This window comes from Mytilus galloprovincialis, chromosome 7, assembly GCF_965363235.1.
Source record: "Mytilus galloprovincialis chromosome 7, xbMytGall1.hap1.1, whole genome shotgun sequence".
NCBI lineage: Eukaryota > Metazoa > Mollusca > Bivalvia > Mytilida > Mytilidae > Mytilus > Mytilus galloprovincialis.
In genome coordinates this window covers 65,669,219-65,688,307 of record NC_134844.1, presented here as the reverse complement: position 1 = coordinate 65,688,307, position 19,089 = coordinate 65,669,219, and the positions used below count along the sequence as shown (strand labels likewise).

General features: G+C 30.5%; 1 protein-coding gene across 1 annotated transcript; it reads left to right on the top strand.

Moving 5' to 3' along the window:
* The first annotated feature begins 2,450 nt into the window (after nucleotides 1-2,450).
* On the top strand, nucleotides 2,451-10,419 carry LOC143081882 (sialate:O-sulfotransferase 2-like). The gene is made up of 3 exons (XM_076257541.1): nucleotides 2,451-2,589; nucleotides 7,213-7,369; nucleotides 10,012-10,419. Exons 1-3 carry the CDS (start codon nucleotides 2,527-2,529, stop codon nucleotides 10,269-10,271), a joined length of 480 nt encoding a protein of 159 aa, XP_076113656.1. The 5' UTR covers nucleotides 2,451-2,526; the 3' UTR covers nucleotides 10,272-10,419.
* The last annotated feature ends 8,670 nt before the right edge of the window (nucleotides 10,420-19,089 follow it).

Genomic DNA, 19,089 nt, shown 5'->3' with positions numbered 1-19,089 from the left:
TTATAAGTCGATTGTACTCCGTTTTAGGTACCATTCTAAACCCGCCCAATGATTGTTTTTATATTATATTCTATAAGGTGATTGTAAACTTTTTTTAAGATTTCAGAAGATAAGCATTAAATCGAAATGGTTAAACTGAATATACATCGTTATATATGCTTTTTTGACTTGCTGGGGACAGATTGTGTTGTTCTCCCCTAAATAACAAACTTTAAACTAAAAATTGCCATACATTATAAAGTATGAACATTTTCCATTATTTGAAACTATCCTTTGCAAACTGACAGACTTTGATACATTTCATTGTGACATGTTTTTGGTATGGTAAAGTGTTCTCCTATTTCAAATACATATTTTTTATAATGAATAAAGGGGGAAAACATTTTTCTTTTAAACTGTTTTGGGCTATTTCAAGGTGTCGTTAAGGATGTACTTAGGTGAGGTTAGGTGAAAATTAATAAATTAAGAAGTTAAAATTGATACTATAAGCTGGTAGAGCATCAATTAAGGAATAAAATAAGCTAAAAATATTGATGGTCATGGACCTCCTTTTCGAGATATTTGAGATTTAAAATATGGCGGGAAAAGGCTGACTCGGACTTTTACCTTATATTTGCATTGGTATTATTACGTCTCAGAACAAAAGAAACAGAATTAAGAATCTTCTAAAATTTTGGTAAATGACCTATCTTGAGCTATTAAGTCTTATATGAAAAAATAAATGGGTGTTATGGGGCAAAACATTTTACATTGTATTGTATGGAAAAACACCAAGGAGTCCGAACATTTGACACAAATTCCAAAACCTCACCTAAGTACATCCTTAACTGGGATTTGGAATATATATATAACAGTTAACTGTTTTCAACCCACTGCATGTTATTTGTTTTGTTAAAATTCGCAATGTTAATTGTTATATGACAATGGGACTCATGTTGTCTGTTATGGAGCAATCATTTTACTTTAATTCGGGGGTAATGTTTTTTTTTGTCTGAGTAGATAGTTTCTGAGTGGGCAAAATCTGGATTCAGTTTATTTTTTTTTGTCACCTGTTTGAAAAGAATATTTTTCAATCAAATTGATGATCAGAATATTTTTTAGGAAAAGACCATAAACCCTTTCCACTTTTGAAGGTACATGGTCTTTCCTTTACCTGAAACTTAGAGTGTTCACTGTTTTTGACATACGTGTAATTTATTTCTGATTACTGTTGTTTACAAGAATTTTCAAGATTCACACTACCCACAATTAATTTGCTGTTAATATCTTTCTTTGCAATGCTCCATCAAAAGAAAAACATAAACAGCGTATACATGATATATATAAATGTAACTGTCTCAGGAGATCTTTAATATAAATAAGGAAATGTGGTTTGAGTGCCAAATAGACAACTCTTCATCCAAGTCACAATGTATAAAAAGTTAAGTTTATTGCGGTCCCCTTTTTCATTTATACCCACTTGTATATAGTTACAGTTAGTGTTAACTGTTATCAGCAAGTTATGTTTGTTGTTTACAATTTTACGAAAAATCGAAGTGTTGTTAATATATCAACGGACCCCCTAAAGCCTTCCCTCTATAACATATGATTGGTAATTGCAATAAAAATATTTCTTTTCTGTTTTCAGTGTGGATTAAAAGTAATTGGTAAGTGTTTTTTTTAACAATTATATTTATATTGTTTTAGGATGTTGGCATGACAGATTTATATATTGTTGTCAGATGTTCGGACACTGTTTTTTTTTCTACGATACAGGGTAAAATATTGGCCCCACTTTATTTTTTATAGAAGACTTCAATAGCACATACAAGTTCATAATCAAAATTTTAATCGACTCTAGATTCCTTTCTTTCGATTTAAGACCTTAATAATGCCTATGCAAAGTAAATGATAAATTTAACGCGGCAGCCATTTTCCAACTTTTATAATGCAATTTTTAGAAACGAATTTATATAACCGTTCATTTTTTGGCTTACTTGGTTCCTAGACTAATGCTCTTCTGATTAAATACATCAATTAAAAATTCCAGATTTTTAAAACTACATGTTTAAGGCAGCTTTCATATTCTTATATTACACAGTTTAAGATACCATCTTTCACCAACATTATTTACTATAATGAACACATTTACAAATGTAAAACATTTTGGTTAACGAGACCAATAAGCCACCTGTTTCCACAGTTTGCTATTCTTAAACTTCCTATTGTTTAGAATTCTATAGTAGAGAGTCAAACAGTTAAAAACAAAGACTCAAGTTGTACAGTGTTTTTTGTAACTTCAGTATACTCCTCGTGAAACTGATTTATTATAAATTGATAATATACTATTATATGCAATTAAACCTAAAAAATTGAAAAAAAATCCGAAGTTTACAGTTCTGGTCATCGATCATTGTGTAATTCTAATCACATATGTCTTTTAATTTTTAAAAAGGTGATCATAATTATGTTGGTTGTTTTATTGATGCACAAAACAACAGACTTTTGCCACATTTGCTGCCGATAAATGGACCACATCACAATGATATGGAAAATAACAGATGTCTTCTTTATTGTAAAGATCGTGGTAACCTGTATGCTGGGACAGAGGTAATTGCTTTCAATAAGATGATGCAATCTAAGTTACGATATAGAATGTAAACTCTTACAATGTCTTATTCATGGTATTCTGTATGCTTGGAAAGAGGTTATTGCTTACATTAAGATGATGCAACATAAGTTACGATATACATTTTGTAGAATGCCAACTCTTATGACTTTTATCGTTGAAACATCAGAAAGTTTTAGGCTAATTTCCTTGTTCGAACTCTGAAAAAAAAGTCTTAATGTTTTTATTACAAAACATTTGTTTTCAATCTCTTTATTGTCGTTTTTGCTATTTTTACTCTTTTCTTTTTCTTTCGTGCTTAACATTGGACTTGGATTTCTTTTAAATAGTGTTTTTCAGGGTGTATTACTGGGTGTTTTTTCTCATTGTACATGTTTAAACTGACCGAAATTTTGAGCCTGTCCCAAGCCAAGAGACCAAGGCTTTAAAAAATAGTCGTATATGATTTTTATTACATTTAATTTATTTGTATTGGAGTTTAGTATGACGTCCATTTTAATAAACTGGTACACATATTTTGTAACAGGCCAGCTGATACTCGCCTCCAGCTGCGTTTTTTTCTTGCTTCAAAACCAATTGGTTGTTTTCGGTTGTTTTCTGGTTTTTTCGTATTTGACACAGTTCCCATTTCCACTCTCAATTTTAAAGCTAAAATAAAGTTATACTGTATTTTTAACGAAAACAAATCGATAATAATTAAAAGCAAATTAAGCTTTTTAATTATGATTTACAATGTCTGTTGATTAAATTTTTAGAAAATTGTAAACAATGGCATTTGCAAATCGACATTATTACAAGAAAATTATAAAAATGATCAAAAGATGATCAGGCGATTGAATAACGTGTCAATCTAGTGCCTACTCGATATGTTTTATAAGGAGATTGTTCCTACATGTCTAATACTAACATATGGTTGTCAGACAAAGTGGTTTGAAAATTTAGGAGAGTTCATTTTCGGTTTTGAAAGCATATATTACGTTTAAAATGTCTAGATCCCCCTCCCCCAATTATACCATAAGCAAGAAGAAAAAAAAATGTTATACGATGATGTGGTATGGCTACCAATGAGACAACTATCCTCCCCAATTTCATTATCTATGGAAAATTGGAACGATACCCTTTTTCAATTACCATGGTTAGTTTATAGTGTCGTTTACAAGAAGGCAAATACAGAAAAGAGAGCAAATATCGTGTTTTTTTTTCTAAGCTGTCACATGTAAATCTCGATAATAAGCATAACTATGGCTATGACAGTTAATGGGTATCATTATGAAAAATATCAAATTGATGACTGTAAAATGTCAATTATATGGCAAGGTCACATCATAATAAAGAAAAACTTTGGGTCGAATATGTGATCTCTGAGTAATGAACCAGTTCATCCAAAAATAGTCAACAAAAATGAACCATTCACCCAAAGGCTGTGTTCAAGATTTAGAAACTATTTATCAATTCTCCAATTTAATTTATTAATAACCTTATGTAAATTTAGATGGGAACATAACCGTTTGCCAATTGAGTGGGAAAGTGACACAACATTCCAAGATATGGACGATAGTATCACCTTAGTGACGTAGCTGACATCGCTAACGCATACCATGATATCATGTCATGTACATATTTCAAAGATAAAAGACGCAAATACTTTACACATTAGTGTAGGAAAACTTTAAATGTTCAAAACAAGAAAATTGGTTAAAAACTAAATAAATGTTATTAAATTCTTACAAATATGTTCAACCCAAAATTGCGTTGAGCTTGAGAAACTGTGTAGATTTATTAAAACTATTTCTGTAAAAGGCTATCCATTTGGTTTAAAACAACTATATGTTTATCTATTATTAATTCAAACAAAATTATAATATCAATTAACAACAATTTGTATTTCACTCAATATTTGTTGTTATTATAATATTATTTTCTCTGTTACTATATAGTTTGTTTATGATAATAAAGATCATTCATTCATTCAGTTAAAAAAACAAAAACAAAAATATGAGTTTTTTCGTCATTTGGTCTTTAGGGAAAGCTATATAATTGAAAATCATACCATACCTATTGACGAGAAACTAGATAATTTCATTTCACGTTTAATTAATTATAATGCAAGGTGTTATAATGATATCTGCATTCGTCAATGCCTGAGAAGAAAGAACCAGTTGTATACCAAAACATGTCATCCTTTTCATAAAAAAGTTCATCTCAAGATACAAATGCCTTGTGAATAAATATTCCGTATGAACCGCATAAATAAAACACGATGTTATTGATATAGTTTATCATCTTAATAACGTGTTATAGTATACTTTGTTTGTATTTGTGTATATTACTTTTTCTGTCTATTGTTGGTAGTATCCATTTGACGTGGCTTGGTACTAACACATCCCGTCATTTTGTTATTGTGATGTGCTCTGTCTATTTATTTTTTTGTGTTGACAATTTTTTTTAAAGTTATTAAGATCACGTCACAAGGCTGACTGCTGCACCCTTATTTTTGACATTTTGACATTTTATATAGATGTAAGATGTTGTATGGGTGCCATTGAGACAACTTCTTCTAAGTCAAACTTTGTACAAGTAAACCTTTATAGGTCAAAAACGGCCTTCAACACGGATCCTTGGCTCATACCAACGAGCAAGCTATAAAGGGCCCCAACATGATTAGTGTAAAACCATACAAACAGGAAAACCAACGGTTTAATCTAAGTAAAAAACGAGATGTTTTGTTTACATATCATTATCAATAAATGGAATTTTATGATACTGTCATAAAAGTGAGAGTAGTATGTAGCTATAAAACCAGATTTAATCTACCATGCTCTAATAACAGAATTTATGTACCATGTTAAGACTATGGCAGTTGTTATATATTCGTTTGATGTGTTTGAGCTTTTGATACTTTTCTTTTCACATCCGACTGATAGTTTACGCATTTGTTTAGTTGTTCCTTTTTTAGAATCCCCTGTCTTCTATAAAATCGTATGTTCTAACATTTTCAGGTTGTTTGTAGAAAAAAAAGATAGACGAAAACTAAACGACAACACAATAGTATAGAAAAAACTCCAGATACTAACATGAGCAAAAACAAAACAAAATAGATATAAGAAGATGTGGTATTGGTACCAATGAGAAAACTTTTCATCCAAGTCACAATATTTAAAAGTAAGCTATCATAGGTCCTAGTAAAGGTCACAAACACGGAGCCGTGGCCCACACCGGATAACAAGTTATAAAGGGCCCCAAAATTGACTTAGGTAAAATCATTCAAATTGGAAAACCAACGGTATATTCTATATAGAAAACGAGAAACGAGAAGCACTTATAAACCACACCAGTAAACGACAACTACTGAACATCCTGACTTAGAATAATGCAAACAAATGAAGCGGGCTTAAACGGTTTAATGAGTACCAACCTTCACCCTATATCTGAAACAACAGTGTAATATCACAACACATAAAGACACACTTTAAAATATCAATTGAAATAGCTTAACTCAATCAATAGACATATTAACACAAGTGAACATACACTTAATCATACAATTTGATCTACATGTATGATTTAATGTAAATACAAAATCAATAAAATAAGGAGTGAATAAATAAAAGCAAGAGTAGTCAACCACTGTGAGATGTTAAACAATTTAAAGAAACAATAATAACCATGAAAAACTAAAAAAATAACAAACTAACAGAACACTCAAGCGTTCTGAAAGGTTATGCGGTTCCGGATAGTTAATGCATAAACAATATATATTACAAACATGTTTCTTATATTCAAGTTGCGGTCTTTTTTACAACAATAATATATTCGAAAAAAAAGTTCCGTAAGTTTACATTCGACACTGCTAATTGTTTAAAGTGAAATAATAGAACGTTCGATTAGTAAAGTCTTATTATAATAACCTTTATTGATATATTATACATAATTTTAGACTTGGCATATTTATTGTTTGCAATTCTAGAAAAGTATAACTTTTGTACACAGTAACAGCTGTTGAAATGTATTGAACTTCCTAATCATTAACGCAAGACTGTTTAATTTGCATAGTTTCAGAACAAAAGGAGGCCAACCAGAGTAAAGTATGGATTCATTTATTTTCTTTAGTACCAATTTTCGTGAATTAAGGAACACTTTCATTTTCGTGGATATTTAATAGCGTGGTTTAAGAAAGAGTGTATATTAACCATCATCTTCCCTCATCCTTTTATATCCATTTAAAAATTCGTTGAACATCTAAATTCGTGATTCATCTTAGTTTAACTCACGAAAACCATGAAAGTGCGTATCCAATGGATAAAGACGAATCTACAGTATTTGTTAGACAATTGGCTAAAGACAGATTAGAAATGTATTCTTGTATGTATTATTTTTATAAAATTTGCACAGAGTTATATAAACTGTTCAGTTGAAAATATAATAAAAGAGGGACGAAAGATACCAGAGAGACAGTCAAACCCATCGAAAATAAACTGACAAACTCATCAAACGAAAATTGAACACTATTGTTTCAGATAAGGGTGAAGGTTTGGTACATTGAAACGTTTAAACCCGCTGCCATAGTTTGTACCTGGCTTACTAACTATAACGTTTTCTTATAGATTTATGAAACTTGTTTTTGTGGTGATGACCCGTATCAGTACGGACCAGATGATGTTTCCTCTGTGTATAAAAAGGATTATGACTGCAATAACATATGTATTGGTTATTCCGGCCAGATTTGTGGAGGATATTATAGAATATCAGTATATAAAACAGGTATCTTTCTATGTCGTGACGTTACACTATTGTTTCAGATAAGGGTGAATGTTTGGTACATTGAAACGTTTAAACCCACTGCCATTGATTATACCTGGTCTAAGTCAAAAATCTGATGTTCAGTGATTATGGTTTGTTTATGTGGTTCATATGTGTTTCTTGTTTTTGTATAGATTAGACCGTTGGGTTTCCCGTTTGTTCAAGACCGTACTTTGACCTGTAATGGTTTACTTTATTAAATTGTGACTTGGATGGAGAGTTGTCTCATGCCACATCTTCATACATCTATCAAATGCTGTATTGAATTGAAAAAAAAAGTAATCTTGCGGTGCACAATACATAATATAAGTGTTAAAATATTGCCTAGGTAGGAAATTTGTTTTTTTCGTAAATTTTTTCTACCAGGTGGTTGAACCTCACGTCCTGTTGTAAAGTCTGCAGTATGTTTGAAATAATGGAAGCTTTGTCAATTTTAAAATGAATATGTCGTAAGAATGCCCTGAGTTATTTTTATCAATACATTTTTGTTATAAACAGACGGATATTCATCTTCCAGACTGCACTCCAATAATCATATAAAGAGGATATCACATGAGTCATTAAAATAGGCAAAATAACATATTCTAACATCTAATATTGGCTCTTCAAGCTTTATGTCTCTCGCATTTCTGTTTCAAGTTACTCATGTATCCATAGCCTAGGTCACTAAGAATTAACATTATATAAGTTAATAACTTCAAGGACCATAATAAAATTAAAAAGAAAAATTCATTAAAGAAGACAACAGTAGTTTACCGCTGTTCGAAAGTTATAAATCGATTGAGAGAAAACAAATCCAGGTTACAAACTAGAACGCGGGAAACATGTCAACTATAAGAGGAAAACATCGAAACATAAGAAACACCAAAGTGAAATAAAAAACAAAACGACAATGTAACACACACAAAAACGGACCATAAGATAACAACTGTCATTTTCCTGTCTTGGTACAGGACATTTTAAGAACAAAATGATGAGTTGATTTAATGCATTCTGTTGAATAGAAGCGGTCAAATTATATTTTTTTTCTCGATTTTTAGTGATATTTCTGCCTTTTTGCAGTAATCTCCCCTGTCAATGCAAATCTCTGTAGGAATGTTAAAATCATGATGTTTTAGTTTTCCTAAAATTAGATTTAATAAGATATTTGGGATATATTGCTAAAGATTAAAATTTAAAAATCTTCTGTTGCAATTACTTCATAGTAGATAAATTGTCTAGACTACATTTATGACTTTGTACAGTCATTTTCTAAAGTAGAAAATGTTGGATTGAACCTGGTTTTATACAAAAATAGCAACAGTATTTGTATCACTCACATTTTCCCAGTTACGTTCAAGTATTATTTAAGATTATTTAGTGTTTTAATATTACATTTAAGTACAATTAAATTGTGTATCATTTTGTAAGTGGAGGGGTGTTTCCAATGTTATTGTTTTATACATTTTTTTCTAAAGTCAATATATTTTTTATTACATGTATTTCAAAAAATATATAATTCGTCTTAAATGCATATTTTATTATCATAAGTACACAATATATCTTGTCTATCAAATAATAATATCGCCCTGTATCTGTTTTTAAAAATAATGTGCATACACCGAACGAAATGTACACATATATGGTTTATAGATATATGTCACTTTTGTTAGTATTTGACCTTTATTTGAAACTTCAGAAAAGATATGAGTTTTACATATACAAGTATCACCCCTGCTCTGTCTTTTTATCGCGGAAAACAATCAACAGTTTCTACATTTGGACTCAATTCTACATATATATAGGCATAGGTATCCAGAATATCTTTTAAAATCTTAAGCACCACTTCAGATGTGTATTTGGGGCAAGGTACATGTAGCCAATAATATGTCAACAGAGATAGCAGAAAATGAAAACAAAAATACACATAAAAAGTTTTAGTACATATAATACAGCAAAAAATAACGACACACAAACTTTCATAATTTTTTATAATGGAGTAGGTCCGGTAAGGGCCTATTTTGTCCTCAAATTTTAGGTTCATCTAACGAAAGATTTAGGACACTTTTTAAACACTTTAGTGTCTATTTCAATTGATTTAATTAATTTAAGTGAAAAATTTTAACTGATTTAGTCATTAAAAACGCTCCGATTCAAGCTTAAATATGAAAAATCTCTTAATATGCCAAAAAAACGTAACTTTTTAGATGGTTTTTGTCAAAAATGAAAGTGGCCGCATCCGTGTTCATCCTAAAAAAAAATCTAATGATGCTAGTACCCGATATATGTGCATTTTATTGTAAAACAGCCTATATTTATGTAGCAGAAGCATTCTACTTTCCAATAAATAGCTAAAAGATTATATTTTTACAATTTTGTCAAACGGCTATATTTTTGAGTCAAAAAGGGATCTTACTGAACCTACTCCTTTTAGTAAATGTGAACACAAAGGTTAACATAATGAAAAAAAAAAAAAAAAAAAAAAAAAAATCACGCATTCGCGAATGACCTATCGAAAACTGAAAAGACGAGCAAGAATTTGTCACATCTCTTACCGAAAATTAAGATTTAATTTAGTAATTATCAATAAACTAGCATATGTAATCACGAAATCGTTTTTGCAGGATTGTTGCCCTTTGAACAGAGCGGAAATGGATATATGTTAGTCTCAAATAACTCGATACTCACAACACCAGCTAACCTAATCCTAACATCAATGATCATGTCGGAATGTGCGATGTATTGTTCTATGACTCACAGTTGCAAAGTATACGTTGTTTCGACAAAAACTGGACTCTGTAGTTTGTATTACATGGACAGCTTCGAAGTTGCGTGTAATGGAGTTCAGGACAAAGCTGACTTTCAAGTTTATTTGAAAATATAAGTGATAATTGTCCAATTTATAATTCTGTGTAGTTTTATGTTGACTGATATTTGTTTTTTGCTTATCTCCCTTTGGCTATTGTGTTGTGTGTTATTAATTTAATGGTTTCTGATGTCAAATGAGTAATGTAACCTGTTTTAATCTTTTTGAAATCAAGATTTTCAGATTGAAATGTCAAAAATATTATTTCTTTCTACATGTTCTAATAAACATTTTTTAATAACATTCACACATTTAGTGGTCCTTTGTAAATACTGTCATTGTTCAATGTTTCAAATTTCTATGCAATCTATATTTTTATAAATTTACTTTTTGATTCTATTTCACATAATAGAAAGAATATTGTGAATTGAGTCGTTTAGGAACTGAACATCGAGGGATATGAACTGACAAACACAAACACCTTAAAAAGACGCGATCTCAGGTGCTTCGAAAGGGTTATCAGATGAAATTTCTAACGTGGTCCACTCGTGCTGAACCGGTTTTTCAATTCTTCAACTTTTCGATTTTTTTTATAGCAAAATGATTAAAAATGCAATAAGACAATTTCATTTATCATGTATATTACAATATTTTTTCTGTCTATGAAGAAATAACATAAAAAATTTGGTGCACACTGAATAACGCGCGTAGCGGGTTATTTAACAGTGTGCACCACATTTTTTATGTTATTTCGAATAGACAGAAAACATATTACAGTCATTTCTTATAATTTAATTCTAAATTCCATTTTAAACCGTAGAAAACCATGAAAAAACGTTGATGACGTCACAGTCTCATGACTAAATTATGTCTATGGGCTCATAACAATAATGTCAGCCAATTAGAAGACGCGTTACATCCAAAATTAAATTATTTAGTTATAAAAACAAGCTGATAAGAAAAGAAAATGTATGCAAACTATTTTTTTTGTTCAGATATTAAACAAAGAATATGCAGTTGAATAAAACATTCGTTTCATTTGACTTCGGAAGATATGAAGATTAACTTACCCTTAATTTTTTTTTCATTTCTCTCGGGTTAAGCCATCATGAAATATGAATATTCCTGGGTAAACACATCTTCATATTTCCTTCAGGCAAGCGAAAGAAATGCATATTATTGACATTTTCCTTCTTATGTCTATAAAGTTAATACGATATCTTTTCAATCTATTTATAAGATACCTATTAGATAAAAAAAAGTTATAAAATTAACCTTGCTATAATATTCATAACTTCTATTAACTTTGTTTCTTGCATTTTATAACACAGTAGGACTTTGATGCATATCATAAATGAAAAGAAATGATATTTATTCTAAAATTCAAAATGCATCGTTGCGTTGAAATAGGCTGAATTATTAGTATTCAATAAGTTAAGCTGAAACATAATTTCCATTGCACATAGGAACGAATGTCTCTTCTATGATAATCAATCTTATCACTCCAAGTATGCCAACAGAGTTGTTAAACATCTAAAGAAATCAAACTCCATGTTTTGCAGTAATAATTTATTCACAAATCCGGGTGAAGGCATTGCTGATAAGAAATAGACCTTACGTCCACAAATTCTGAAAATATGAGTGATTACTGTCTGCTTAACGATGGTTTACAAATTTTGCATACACATTCAGGACGATAACAAAATAACAAATGACATTATACATAAGAGGAATATTCCACATATGTAAACCTGAAAATATACGGTAAATTTGAAAGCCGCTGGAAAATATAGATAAGATGGTTTGAGACACAATTTTGCCTTGAAACAATCTCAGTGCCCTACCTAACCCCAAACAGATTTGTTGCAACGTTTTGTGACCGTGCAGCAAATAAAACACCAGCTTTGGATTAAAAACCAACCTTTCGACATTATATTTATACCTGTTTGTACTGAACTTAGTGGCGTTGCTTCGCTTACTTGAATGCTTAGATTTTAGTGTAATACATTACACTTGTAAACAAATATAGTGAAGACAAATGTTGGCCATTCTGGTTGACCGTTGTTATATAAATGAAGAGACATATTATGATTGGTACGGAGACAACTATCAGAGGTGTTCGACATGAAGAGTATTCAAACGAGTACACGTCACTGTACAGCCTTAAACAAAGAGTAAACTTCATACCATATGGCCAGTTATCAATTGACCCGACATAGCTAAATTTGAAAAAATTTAAACGAAAAAAAGGAATGAAAGGATTAACGAAAATCATGTATGATAATCAAAATTTAACGCCGACCCCTGCAGAACAGATTCCTGACAAGGAACATGCACACATACACTATGGAGGCGTTCAACATCATGTTTGTGAGTGCGCAACCAGATGTATTATTACATTATAGTTATCTTTTTCAAAATTACAATTAAAAAGAAAGAAAAAAACACTTCATCAATTTCAATTGTGACGGCAGTCTAATGACGTGCATCCCATTTGTTATTACAATTTTTTTCCAAAGCGGAAAAACGTCATATAAGAATTAAGAAATCATTCATGGAAGCCATAGATTTCTTGGAAATTTACACATGGCCTTTGCCGTGATATTTGAAATTTATCCTGAGCGTTAGCCATCTCCGCTTGGTGTTGCAGCAATTGTGTTGTCTTCTGGAATAAAAGTTATATCACATACACGAGATGGATTTACAACTATTTCAAACTCTTTCCGTCAATTCTGACAACTCGTACAAGATTTTGGACTCGACAAAATAGTACCAATCGATCATCAGGTAATAATAAACAGCCTGTTGTCCAATGTGAATCTTGTACTGATAGTTTTAAATTCAATTATAGATCTTTAATTAATCTCGGTGAAGCAACTGCAAACCCCAGCTGAGCTTGTTTCCACTTCATTCTTGTCATCACTACCTGCATGGTTCTCATTTCAAGTTCTATCTGAACATAAGATTTTAATTGGAAACCCTTTGAAAAGCGCCATCATCTTTCAATGACAAAAATATCCACTTGAGACTTTCGAAGGTTGTCAATAAATCACAAAAAATCTTTCTTCATTAAATACTTTACTTTCCTTTTGTTTGATGGCTAAAACTGTTTGAAACTCTGAAGCATGCTGCTTTATATCAGAAAGTACGACGTGTAATCATATATTTCTTTGTTCTGTTTCTATACTGAAGTCAGCAAATCCTCTATTTTCTTTCGTTCTTTTTCTTTTAAGGCATTCAACTTCGCATACAGTTCTTTTGGATTTGATCTAGGTGACTGTTTACTTTTATCATTGTTTGTTGGATTACATTCTCTGGTCTTTCAAAGAAATAAGGTTATCTTTTCGATCTTTTATAATTTTCTCTAACTTTTTGGCTATTTTCACAATCATCAGCTCGATATTGTATAGTGCATTTGACGACTTCACATCCTTTATGATGTCATCAATCGCAGTGATGTCTTTACAACAATTGTGGGTTTCAATAATGCATCTGTGACAACAAGGACAATCATGCTTTTTGCAGTATGTTTGGAATTTTTTCATTTTTAAGCAGTTGTGTGTAATTTCCAAAATCTCTTTTGGCAATTTACTATATTTCTCAATTGGTATTGTGCAGTGAGTAGGACTTGCCTTAGATAAAGCATTCAGTGCATAGACCCTCGTCACATTCGGAACACCAAACAACTGATGGCTTTGTTATCTCTAGTGGATCGCATACTGTCCAGTTACCTGCCATGACCCTAAACAGAATGAAAGAACAGTAACGTAGAAAGATGTTTTATAAAATGATTTGTAAGAAATGCCAATTCTTTACCCCAACATTTTACACTAGGAATTAATTTGAAATAACATGTCTTACCTATATATCATTTTTTAAGGAAGCCAGGCGTTTAAAAAGGTTCTCAAAATATGTAATTTATTTTATGATAATATTTGACTAACTTTCACAAACAAAATAAAATCCACATCTTATGCACAACTATAGAAAATAAAATTGGCTTCCTACTTATCTTGTTGGAGTTTTTTCGTTGACGTACAGACGGATGGACTGGCAATGTGAAATTATAGGGTTCCCTATCATTTAGACATTAATAGATAGTTAAAAAAATCCCTTCAATCCCTTACGTGCGATTTCTTGAAAAAATATCAAACAAAAGAAACCCCAAAAAATTAAACAACACATAGATTGAGTTTCATGGTAGCATGTGTTAAATGCTTAACAAATATGAATTGAAATTGAGTACCTTATTTAAGATAAACGTATGTTGACGGTATTCTTGGCAACTCGTTTTTTTTACAAAATAAAATTTGCAGAAAACGAAAATTGTTAGGATAAGATATATTGTAAGAATAATATATATAGTAAGATTCAGTTATATTATAAGAAAAAAAGTCATATTATAAGATACATTGTAAGTAATATAATAAAAAATAAGTAATATCGCGGAAACTATCTTTGATATAATAAACAATTGAAATACACATGACCCACGTGAAGCAAACCCAGCTAAATATCTGTCAATAAGTTATCGGTAAATGAAAGTCGTTTTTCCTACCATGATAAAAAGGAAAATACTTTTTAAAAAACTAATGAACTAAACGCTATTTAAAAAATGAAATTTAGATTCAATTCAAACGCATGCATTTCATAATTTTTTTTCTATCTTGAAATGCCAGAAAAAAAAAAAAAAAAAAAAAAAAAAACAACCCCAAAACACTATTTTTAATTGGATGTGAAAAAAATTGCTTCCATTTCTCACTTTTATAAAGTCTTCAGTAAATAAACCTTGACTTAGTCCATTTCTTATCACCAATGCATTAACCCGGGTTCGTGAATGAATCACAAATGCAAAAACATAAAGTTTAATTTCTTTATATGTTTAGCAACTCGGTTGGCATACTCTGAAATAATAGGATTGTTTATCATGGCAGAGACCTTCGTTTCTATGTGAACTGATAAAAATGCTTCAGCTTCTTTATTGGATACTTATAAATCACTCTAACGATAATCAATATTATTGTATAGCAATATAATATTTCCTACAGAAAGTAACCAAAAGTTAGCGTGCAATAAATTCTAATATTGCACTAGTGCAACAAATCTTCAAAATTCATCACGTCATCAACGATCAAATCTTAGTTTAAACCAGTTTTTACTTGTAAATATTATATTGCTATACAATAAAAGGGTTATGCATGAATATTGGGGAATATTGTCCCTCGTAGAACATATATTGCAATTGCAAGCTCGTGCAATATAAAATTCTACTCGGGACAATATTCCCCAATATTCATGCAATAACCCTATATTACTTCAAAGTTAACAATATCTTATTCCTTTTTTTCCTATAAGGTATCCTATAAATAGATTGAAATGTATCTCGTAAATTTTATAAGATTATAAGATATCCTAATAACTTCAAAATATATCATATGAACTTTATAAGATTTCTTATATATTATACCGTAATTCTAATAAATATTTGCATAAGGTATTTTTTAAAGAAAAGATTGTAATTCATCATTCAAAGAAACAAATATATATATAAAAGTATGGACAGCTACTAAAATATTACACAGTATCGCAGTTGTGGTTAACATTACAGTTAGAATTCAAAATTTATTCACTAAATGAATCATCTTTTAAAATTGTCAAAAATCCTATATATGATAACCTACTTTTCCTCATAAAAGCTTTATATATCTCAATATGTAAATAAGATATCTTAAACATTTGAGATGTGTTCCGTTAACCAAATTTAAGGAGATATGTGATTGAGGTAAAACATAAAATATTATATATGTATATAATATGTTTAGTTAAGAATGTTTTTGATGTTAAATAGATTAATATTTTTGTTATTATGGCGTGCCATAACAAAGTATTGTAAAGTATTTATTGCAAATTTAGCGATAGGGTAAATACATTGTAATATATGCATAATATATTTGATATTTGTCGTACACTGCATTTTGCTTATAATTTTAACATAGAACCCCAATAGTATGTTGTAAGCAAAAGACTAAAGTAATGAATTATTGACTTGGTAATTAGCGATTTGATTTGGAATTCCTAAGACGAGTATCTCACTTCAAATGACTGGGAGATAGCAGTAAGAGAAACAAATATCAGACTATTTTATTTGGGTAATCAGTCGTTTGGATATAGAGACTGCAGCAGGTCTGATTTTGATACCAACGAGAAAAGGGGAAGGATTATGTTTACGATTGTTGCATCGTACGTTGCCTAAGTTTTATGAAGAATATGATAGAGTCGAGGATATATTAAAATAACATTTCCTATTAACATATAGGTATAAAAAGAAAAGAAACCTACATTAATTGATTGCTATTTTACACATGCAGAGGCATAGGAAAGCGAAAGTAATATTGTCCAATACGGAATAGCTTACTCTTTGTTGAAAGTTACCATAAATCAATATTACTTTTAAACATGTATGTTACAAACCTTAGTCACTGTCTTTTAAATGTATTTTTTTGCGTACATTTCAATGGTTTTTGGCAACACGACTGGTTTACCTGGTACACACGCCTTTCTGTCACGTAATGAAAGTTTATACTCTGAAACTGGCGGTATTTATGAAATTCTTATATCAAATAATATGAATTCTGTTTCTATTTTTAATATGTTTAATCTGATTTTAACGTGGAGACTGCAGAATGATTTTATATATTTTTTTAGTGTTTGCTTCATTTGTTTAATGCTTATTTGCTATCAGAAATGTTTTGTTCCTTTTATGTCCTTACCTGGATGAAAAATCCATAAATGATTTGAAAAATAAATCATAATAAAGTCCAATCATTAGAAGTAAATGTCTGTAGTATCGTGACATGACAACGACTATTACAAACATATGCGTTTAAAGTGCCTTTTTAAATTTCAAATGGTCAATTATAAATACATAGTTCTGATACAAAATTATTTCATCCAGATAAGGATGCAGGAGCATAATAAATCTAAATACTTCTTTTTTCAATATATCAATTTGTTACAGTAGTGATTTTTACATAAAAGTGAAATCGAACATGATTTGTTGTGTCGATACTATTTCAATTACTAATTATCAGCTTAGCTTTGTCCATATGTGGCACACTAATTTTGTATCAGAACTATGTATTTATAATTGACCATTTGAACTTTTAAAGAAACTCATCATAGATACCAGAACTAAATTCAGTATATACGCCGGACGCACGTTGCGTCTACAAAAGACTCATCAGTGACGCTCGAATCCAAAAAAGTTACAAAGGCCAAATAAAGTACGAAGTTGAAGAGCATTGGAGCATTAAAAGGCACTTTAAACGCATATGTTTGTAAAAGTCGTTGTCATGTCACCATACTACAGACATTTACTTCTAATGATTGAAGCTGATTATGATTTATTTTTCAAATCATTTATGGATTTTTCATCCAGGTAAGGATGCATGAGCAACAGCTAATTATCACACACACTCCTTTATCAGAAAGAATATGTAAAGGGGAATGCACACTATATGAAATATAGAAGATATAGTCAAGCAAGCTAACTGTAAATCAGTTATAATTTAACACATGATGAATCTAGGTTATTAACTGATATTCCTTCTTTTTTATCTTACATGTACAAGTGAACAAACTTGATAGCGAAATCTGTCAAAAAAAAGTTATCGACATCAATCAATAAAAGAAGGTCGACTATTAGCTCTTTCTGATAAATCTATACCACGATGTTGCTTTATGAGTTAAGGGAAAAGTACAAACACAAATAACGATGAAACAGATGACAGAAGCTATCAGTAAAACCCGTCTAAATTCAATTTAATTGATAAATTCAACAACACTTACCGTTATCTTGATGATCATTTTTCGTTGAATAATCAAGAATGCACTAAATATACTGCCGGAATTTACCAAAATGAACTTACTTTAAATGAATTAAATTTCAAAAGCAATAACTGTCCTTTTTTAGATTAAGATAATTCAGTTTGACACGATAAACTCTACACAAATATTTATGACAAAAAGGACGATATTACTTACACTATTGTCAATTTTCCTTTTCTGGACGGACGGTGATGTTCATTTGCCACTGTATTGCTGTGTTTATATATCCCAACTAGTTCGCGATGCCCTTGTTGGATTTCAATAAGCGTAATCTATGTCTTACTGGTAAATAAAGTCAGGGATTTCGTTACCAGCAATTTTGCAAACCCTTTACTAAATTCTTCAATAGATTTGGTTTGGAAGTTTGACTGTACCTTAGTTCAAACGGAAGAGCACATCCTAATTTTTACGGTGATATTGATTTTGTTATCAATAAGTTAGAAGCATACTAAATATTATTGTTATACACATATACACATTCATGGTTCTAAAATATGTCGATACCTATATGTTGGAATTGTACAAAGTTATATTTTTATCTAACTGTTAAAGGCGTCTTTTAAAACTAAATACATAGGATGTTGGGTGTATACCAATTGATATTCTAGTCTTAGATACATGAATTTTTATTAGTTATATTTGGCTTTGAACTAGCTGTCAGTAACTGCGAGTACTCTTACATCTATACTTTATGTCTTTTTTGTTGTGAGAGATGTATGAATACCCTCCCACGTCCGCTCTGTGTTTCTGTGTTTTTGTTAGATGTTTTTCAAATTCTGCTTTGCATCGATCTGATGAGTTAAGCCTTTTTCAACAGAATTTATAGTTAATTGTTATGTTGTACTGTTACACCACTGTCTCGTGTTAGGGGAGGTTTGGCGCTTTCAAACATGATTAATCCAGGCACGCTCTGTTTTCACATGTCCCAAGTCAGGAGCATATTGTTCAGCGGTTGTCGTTGGTTCGTGTCTGTCATGTTTGTGTTTTCGTAATTTTTTGGTTATCAAGA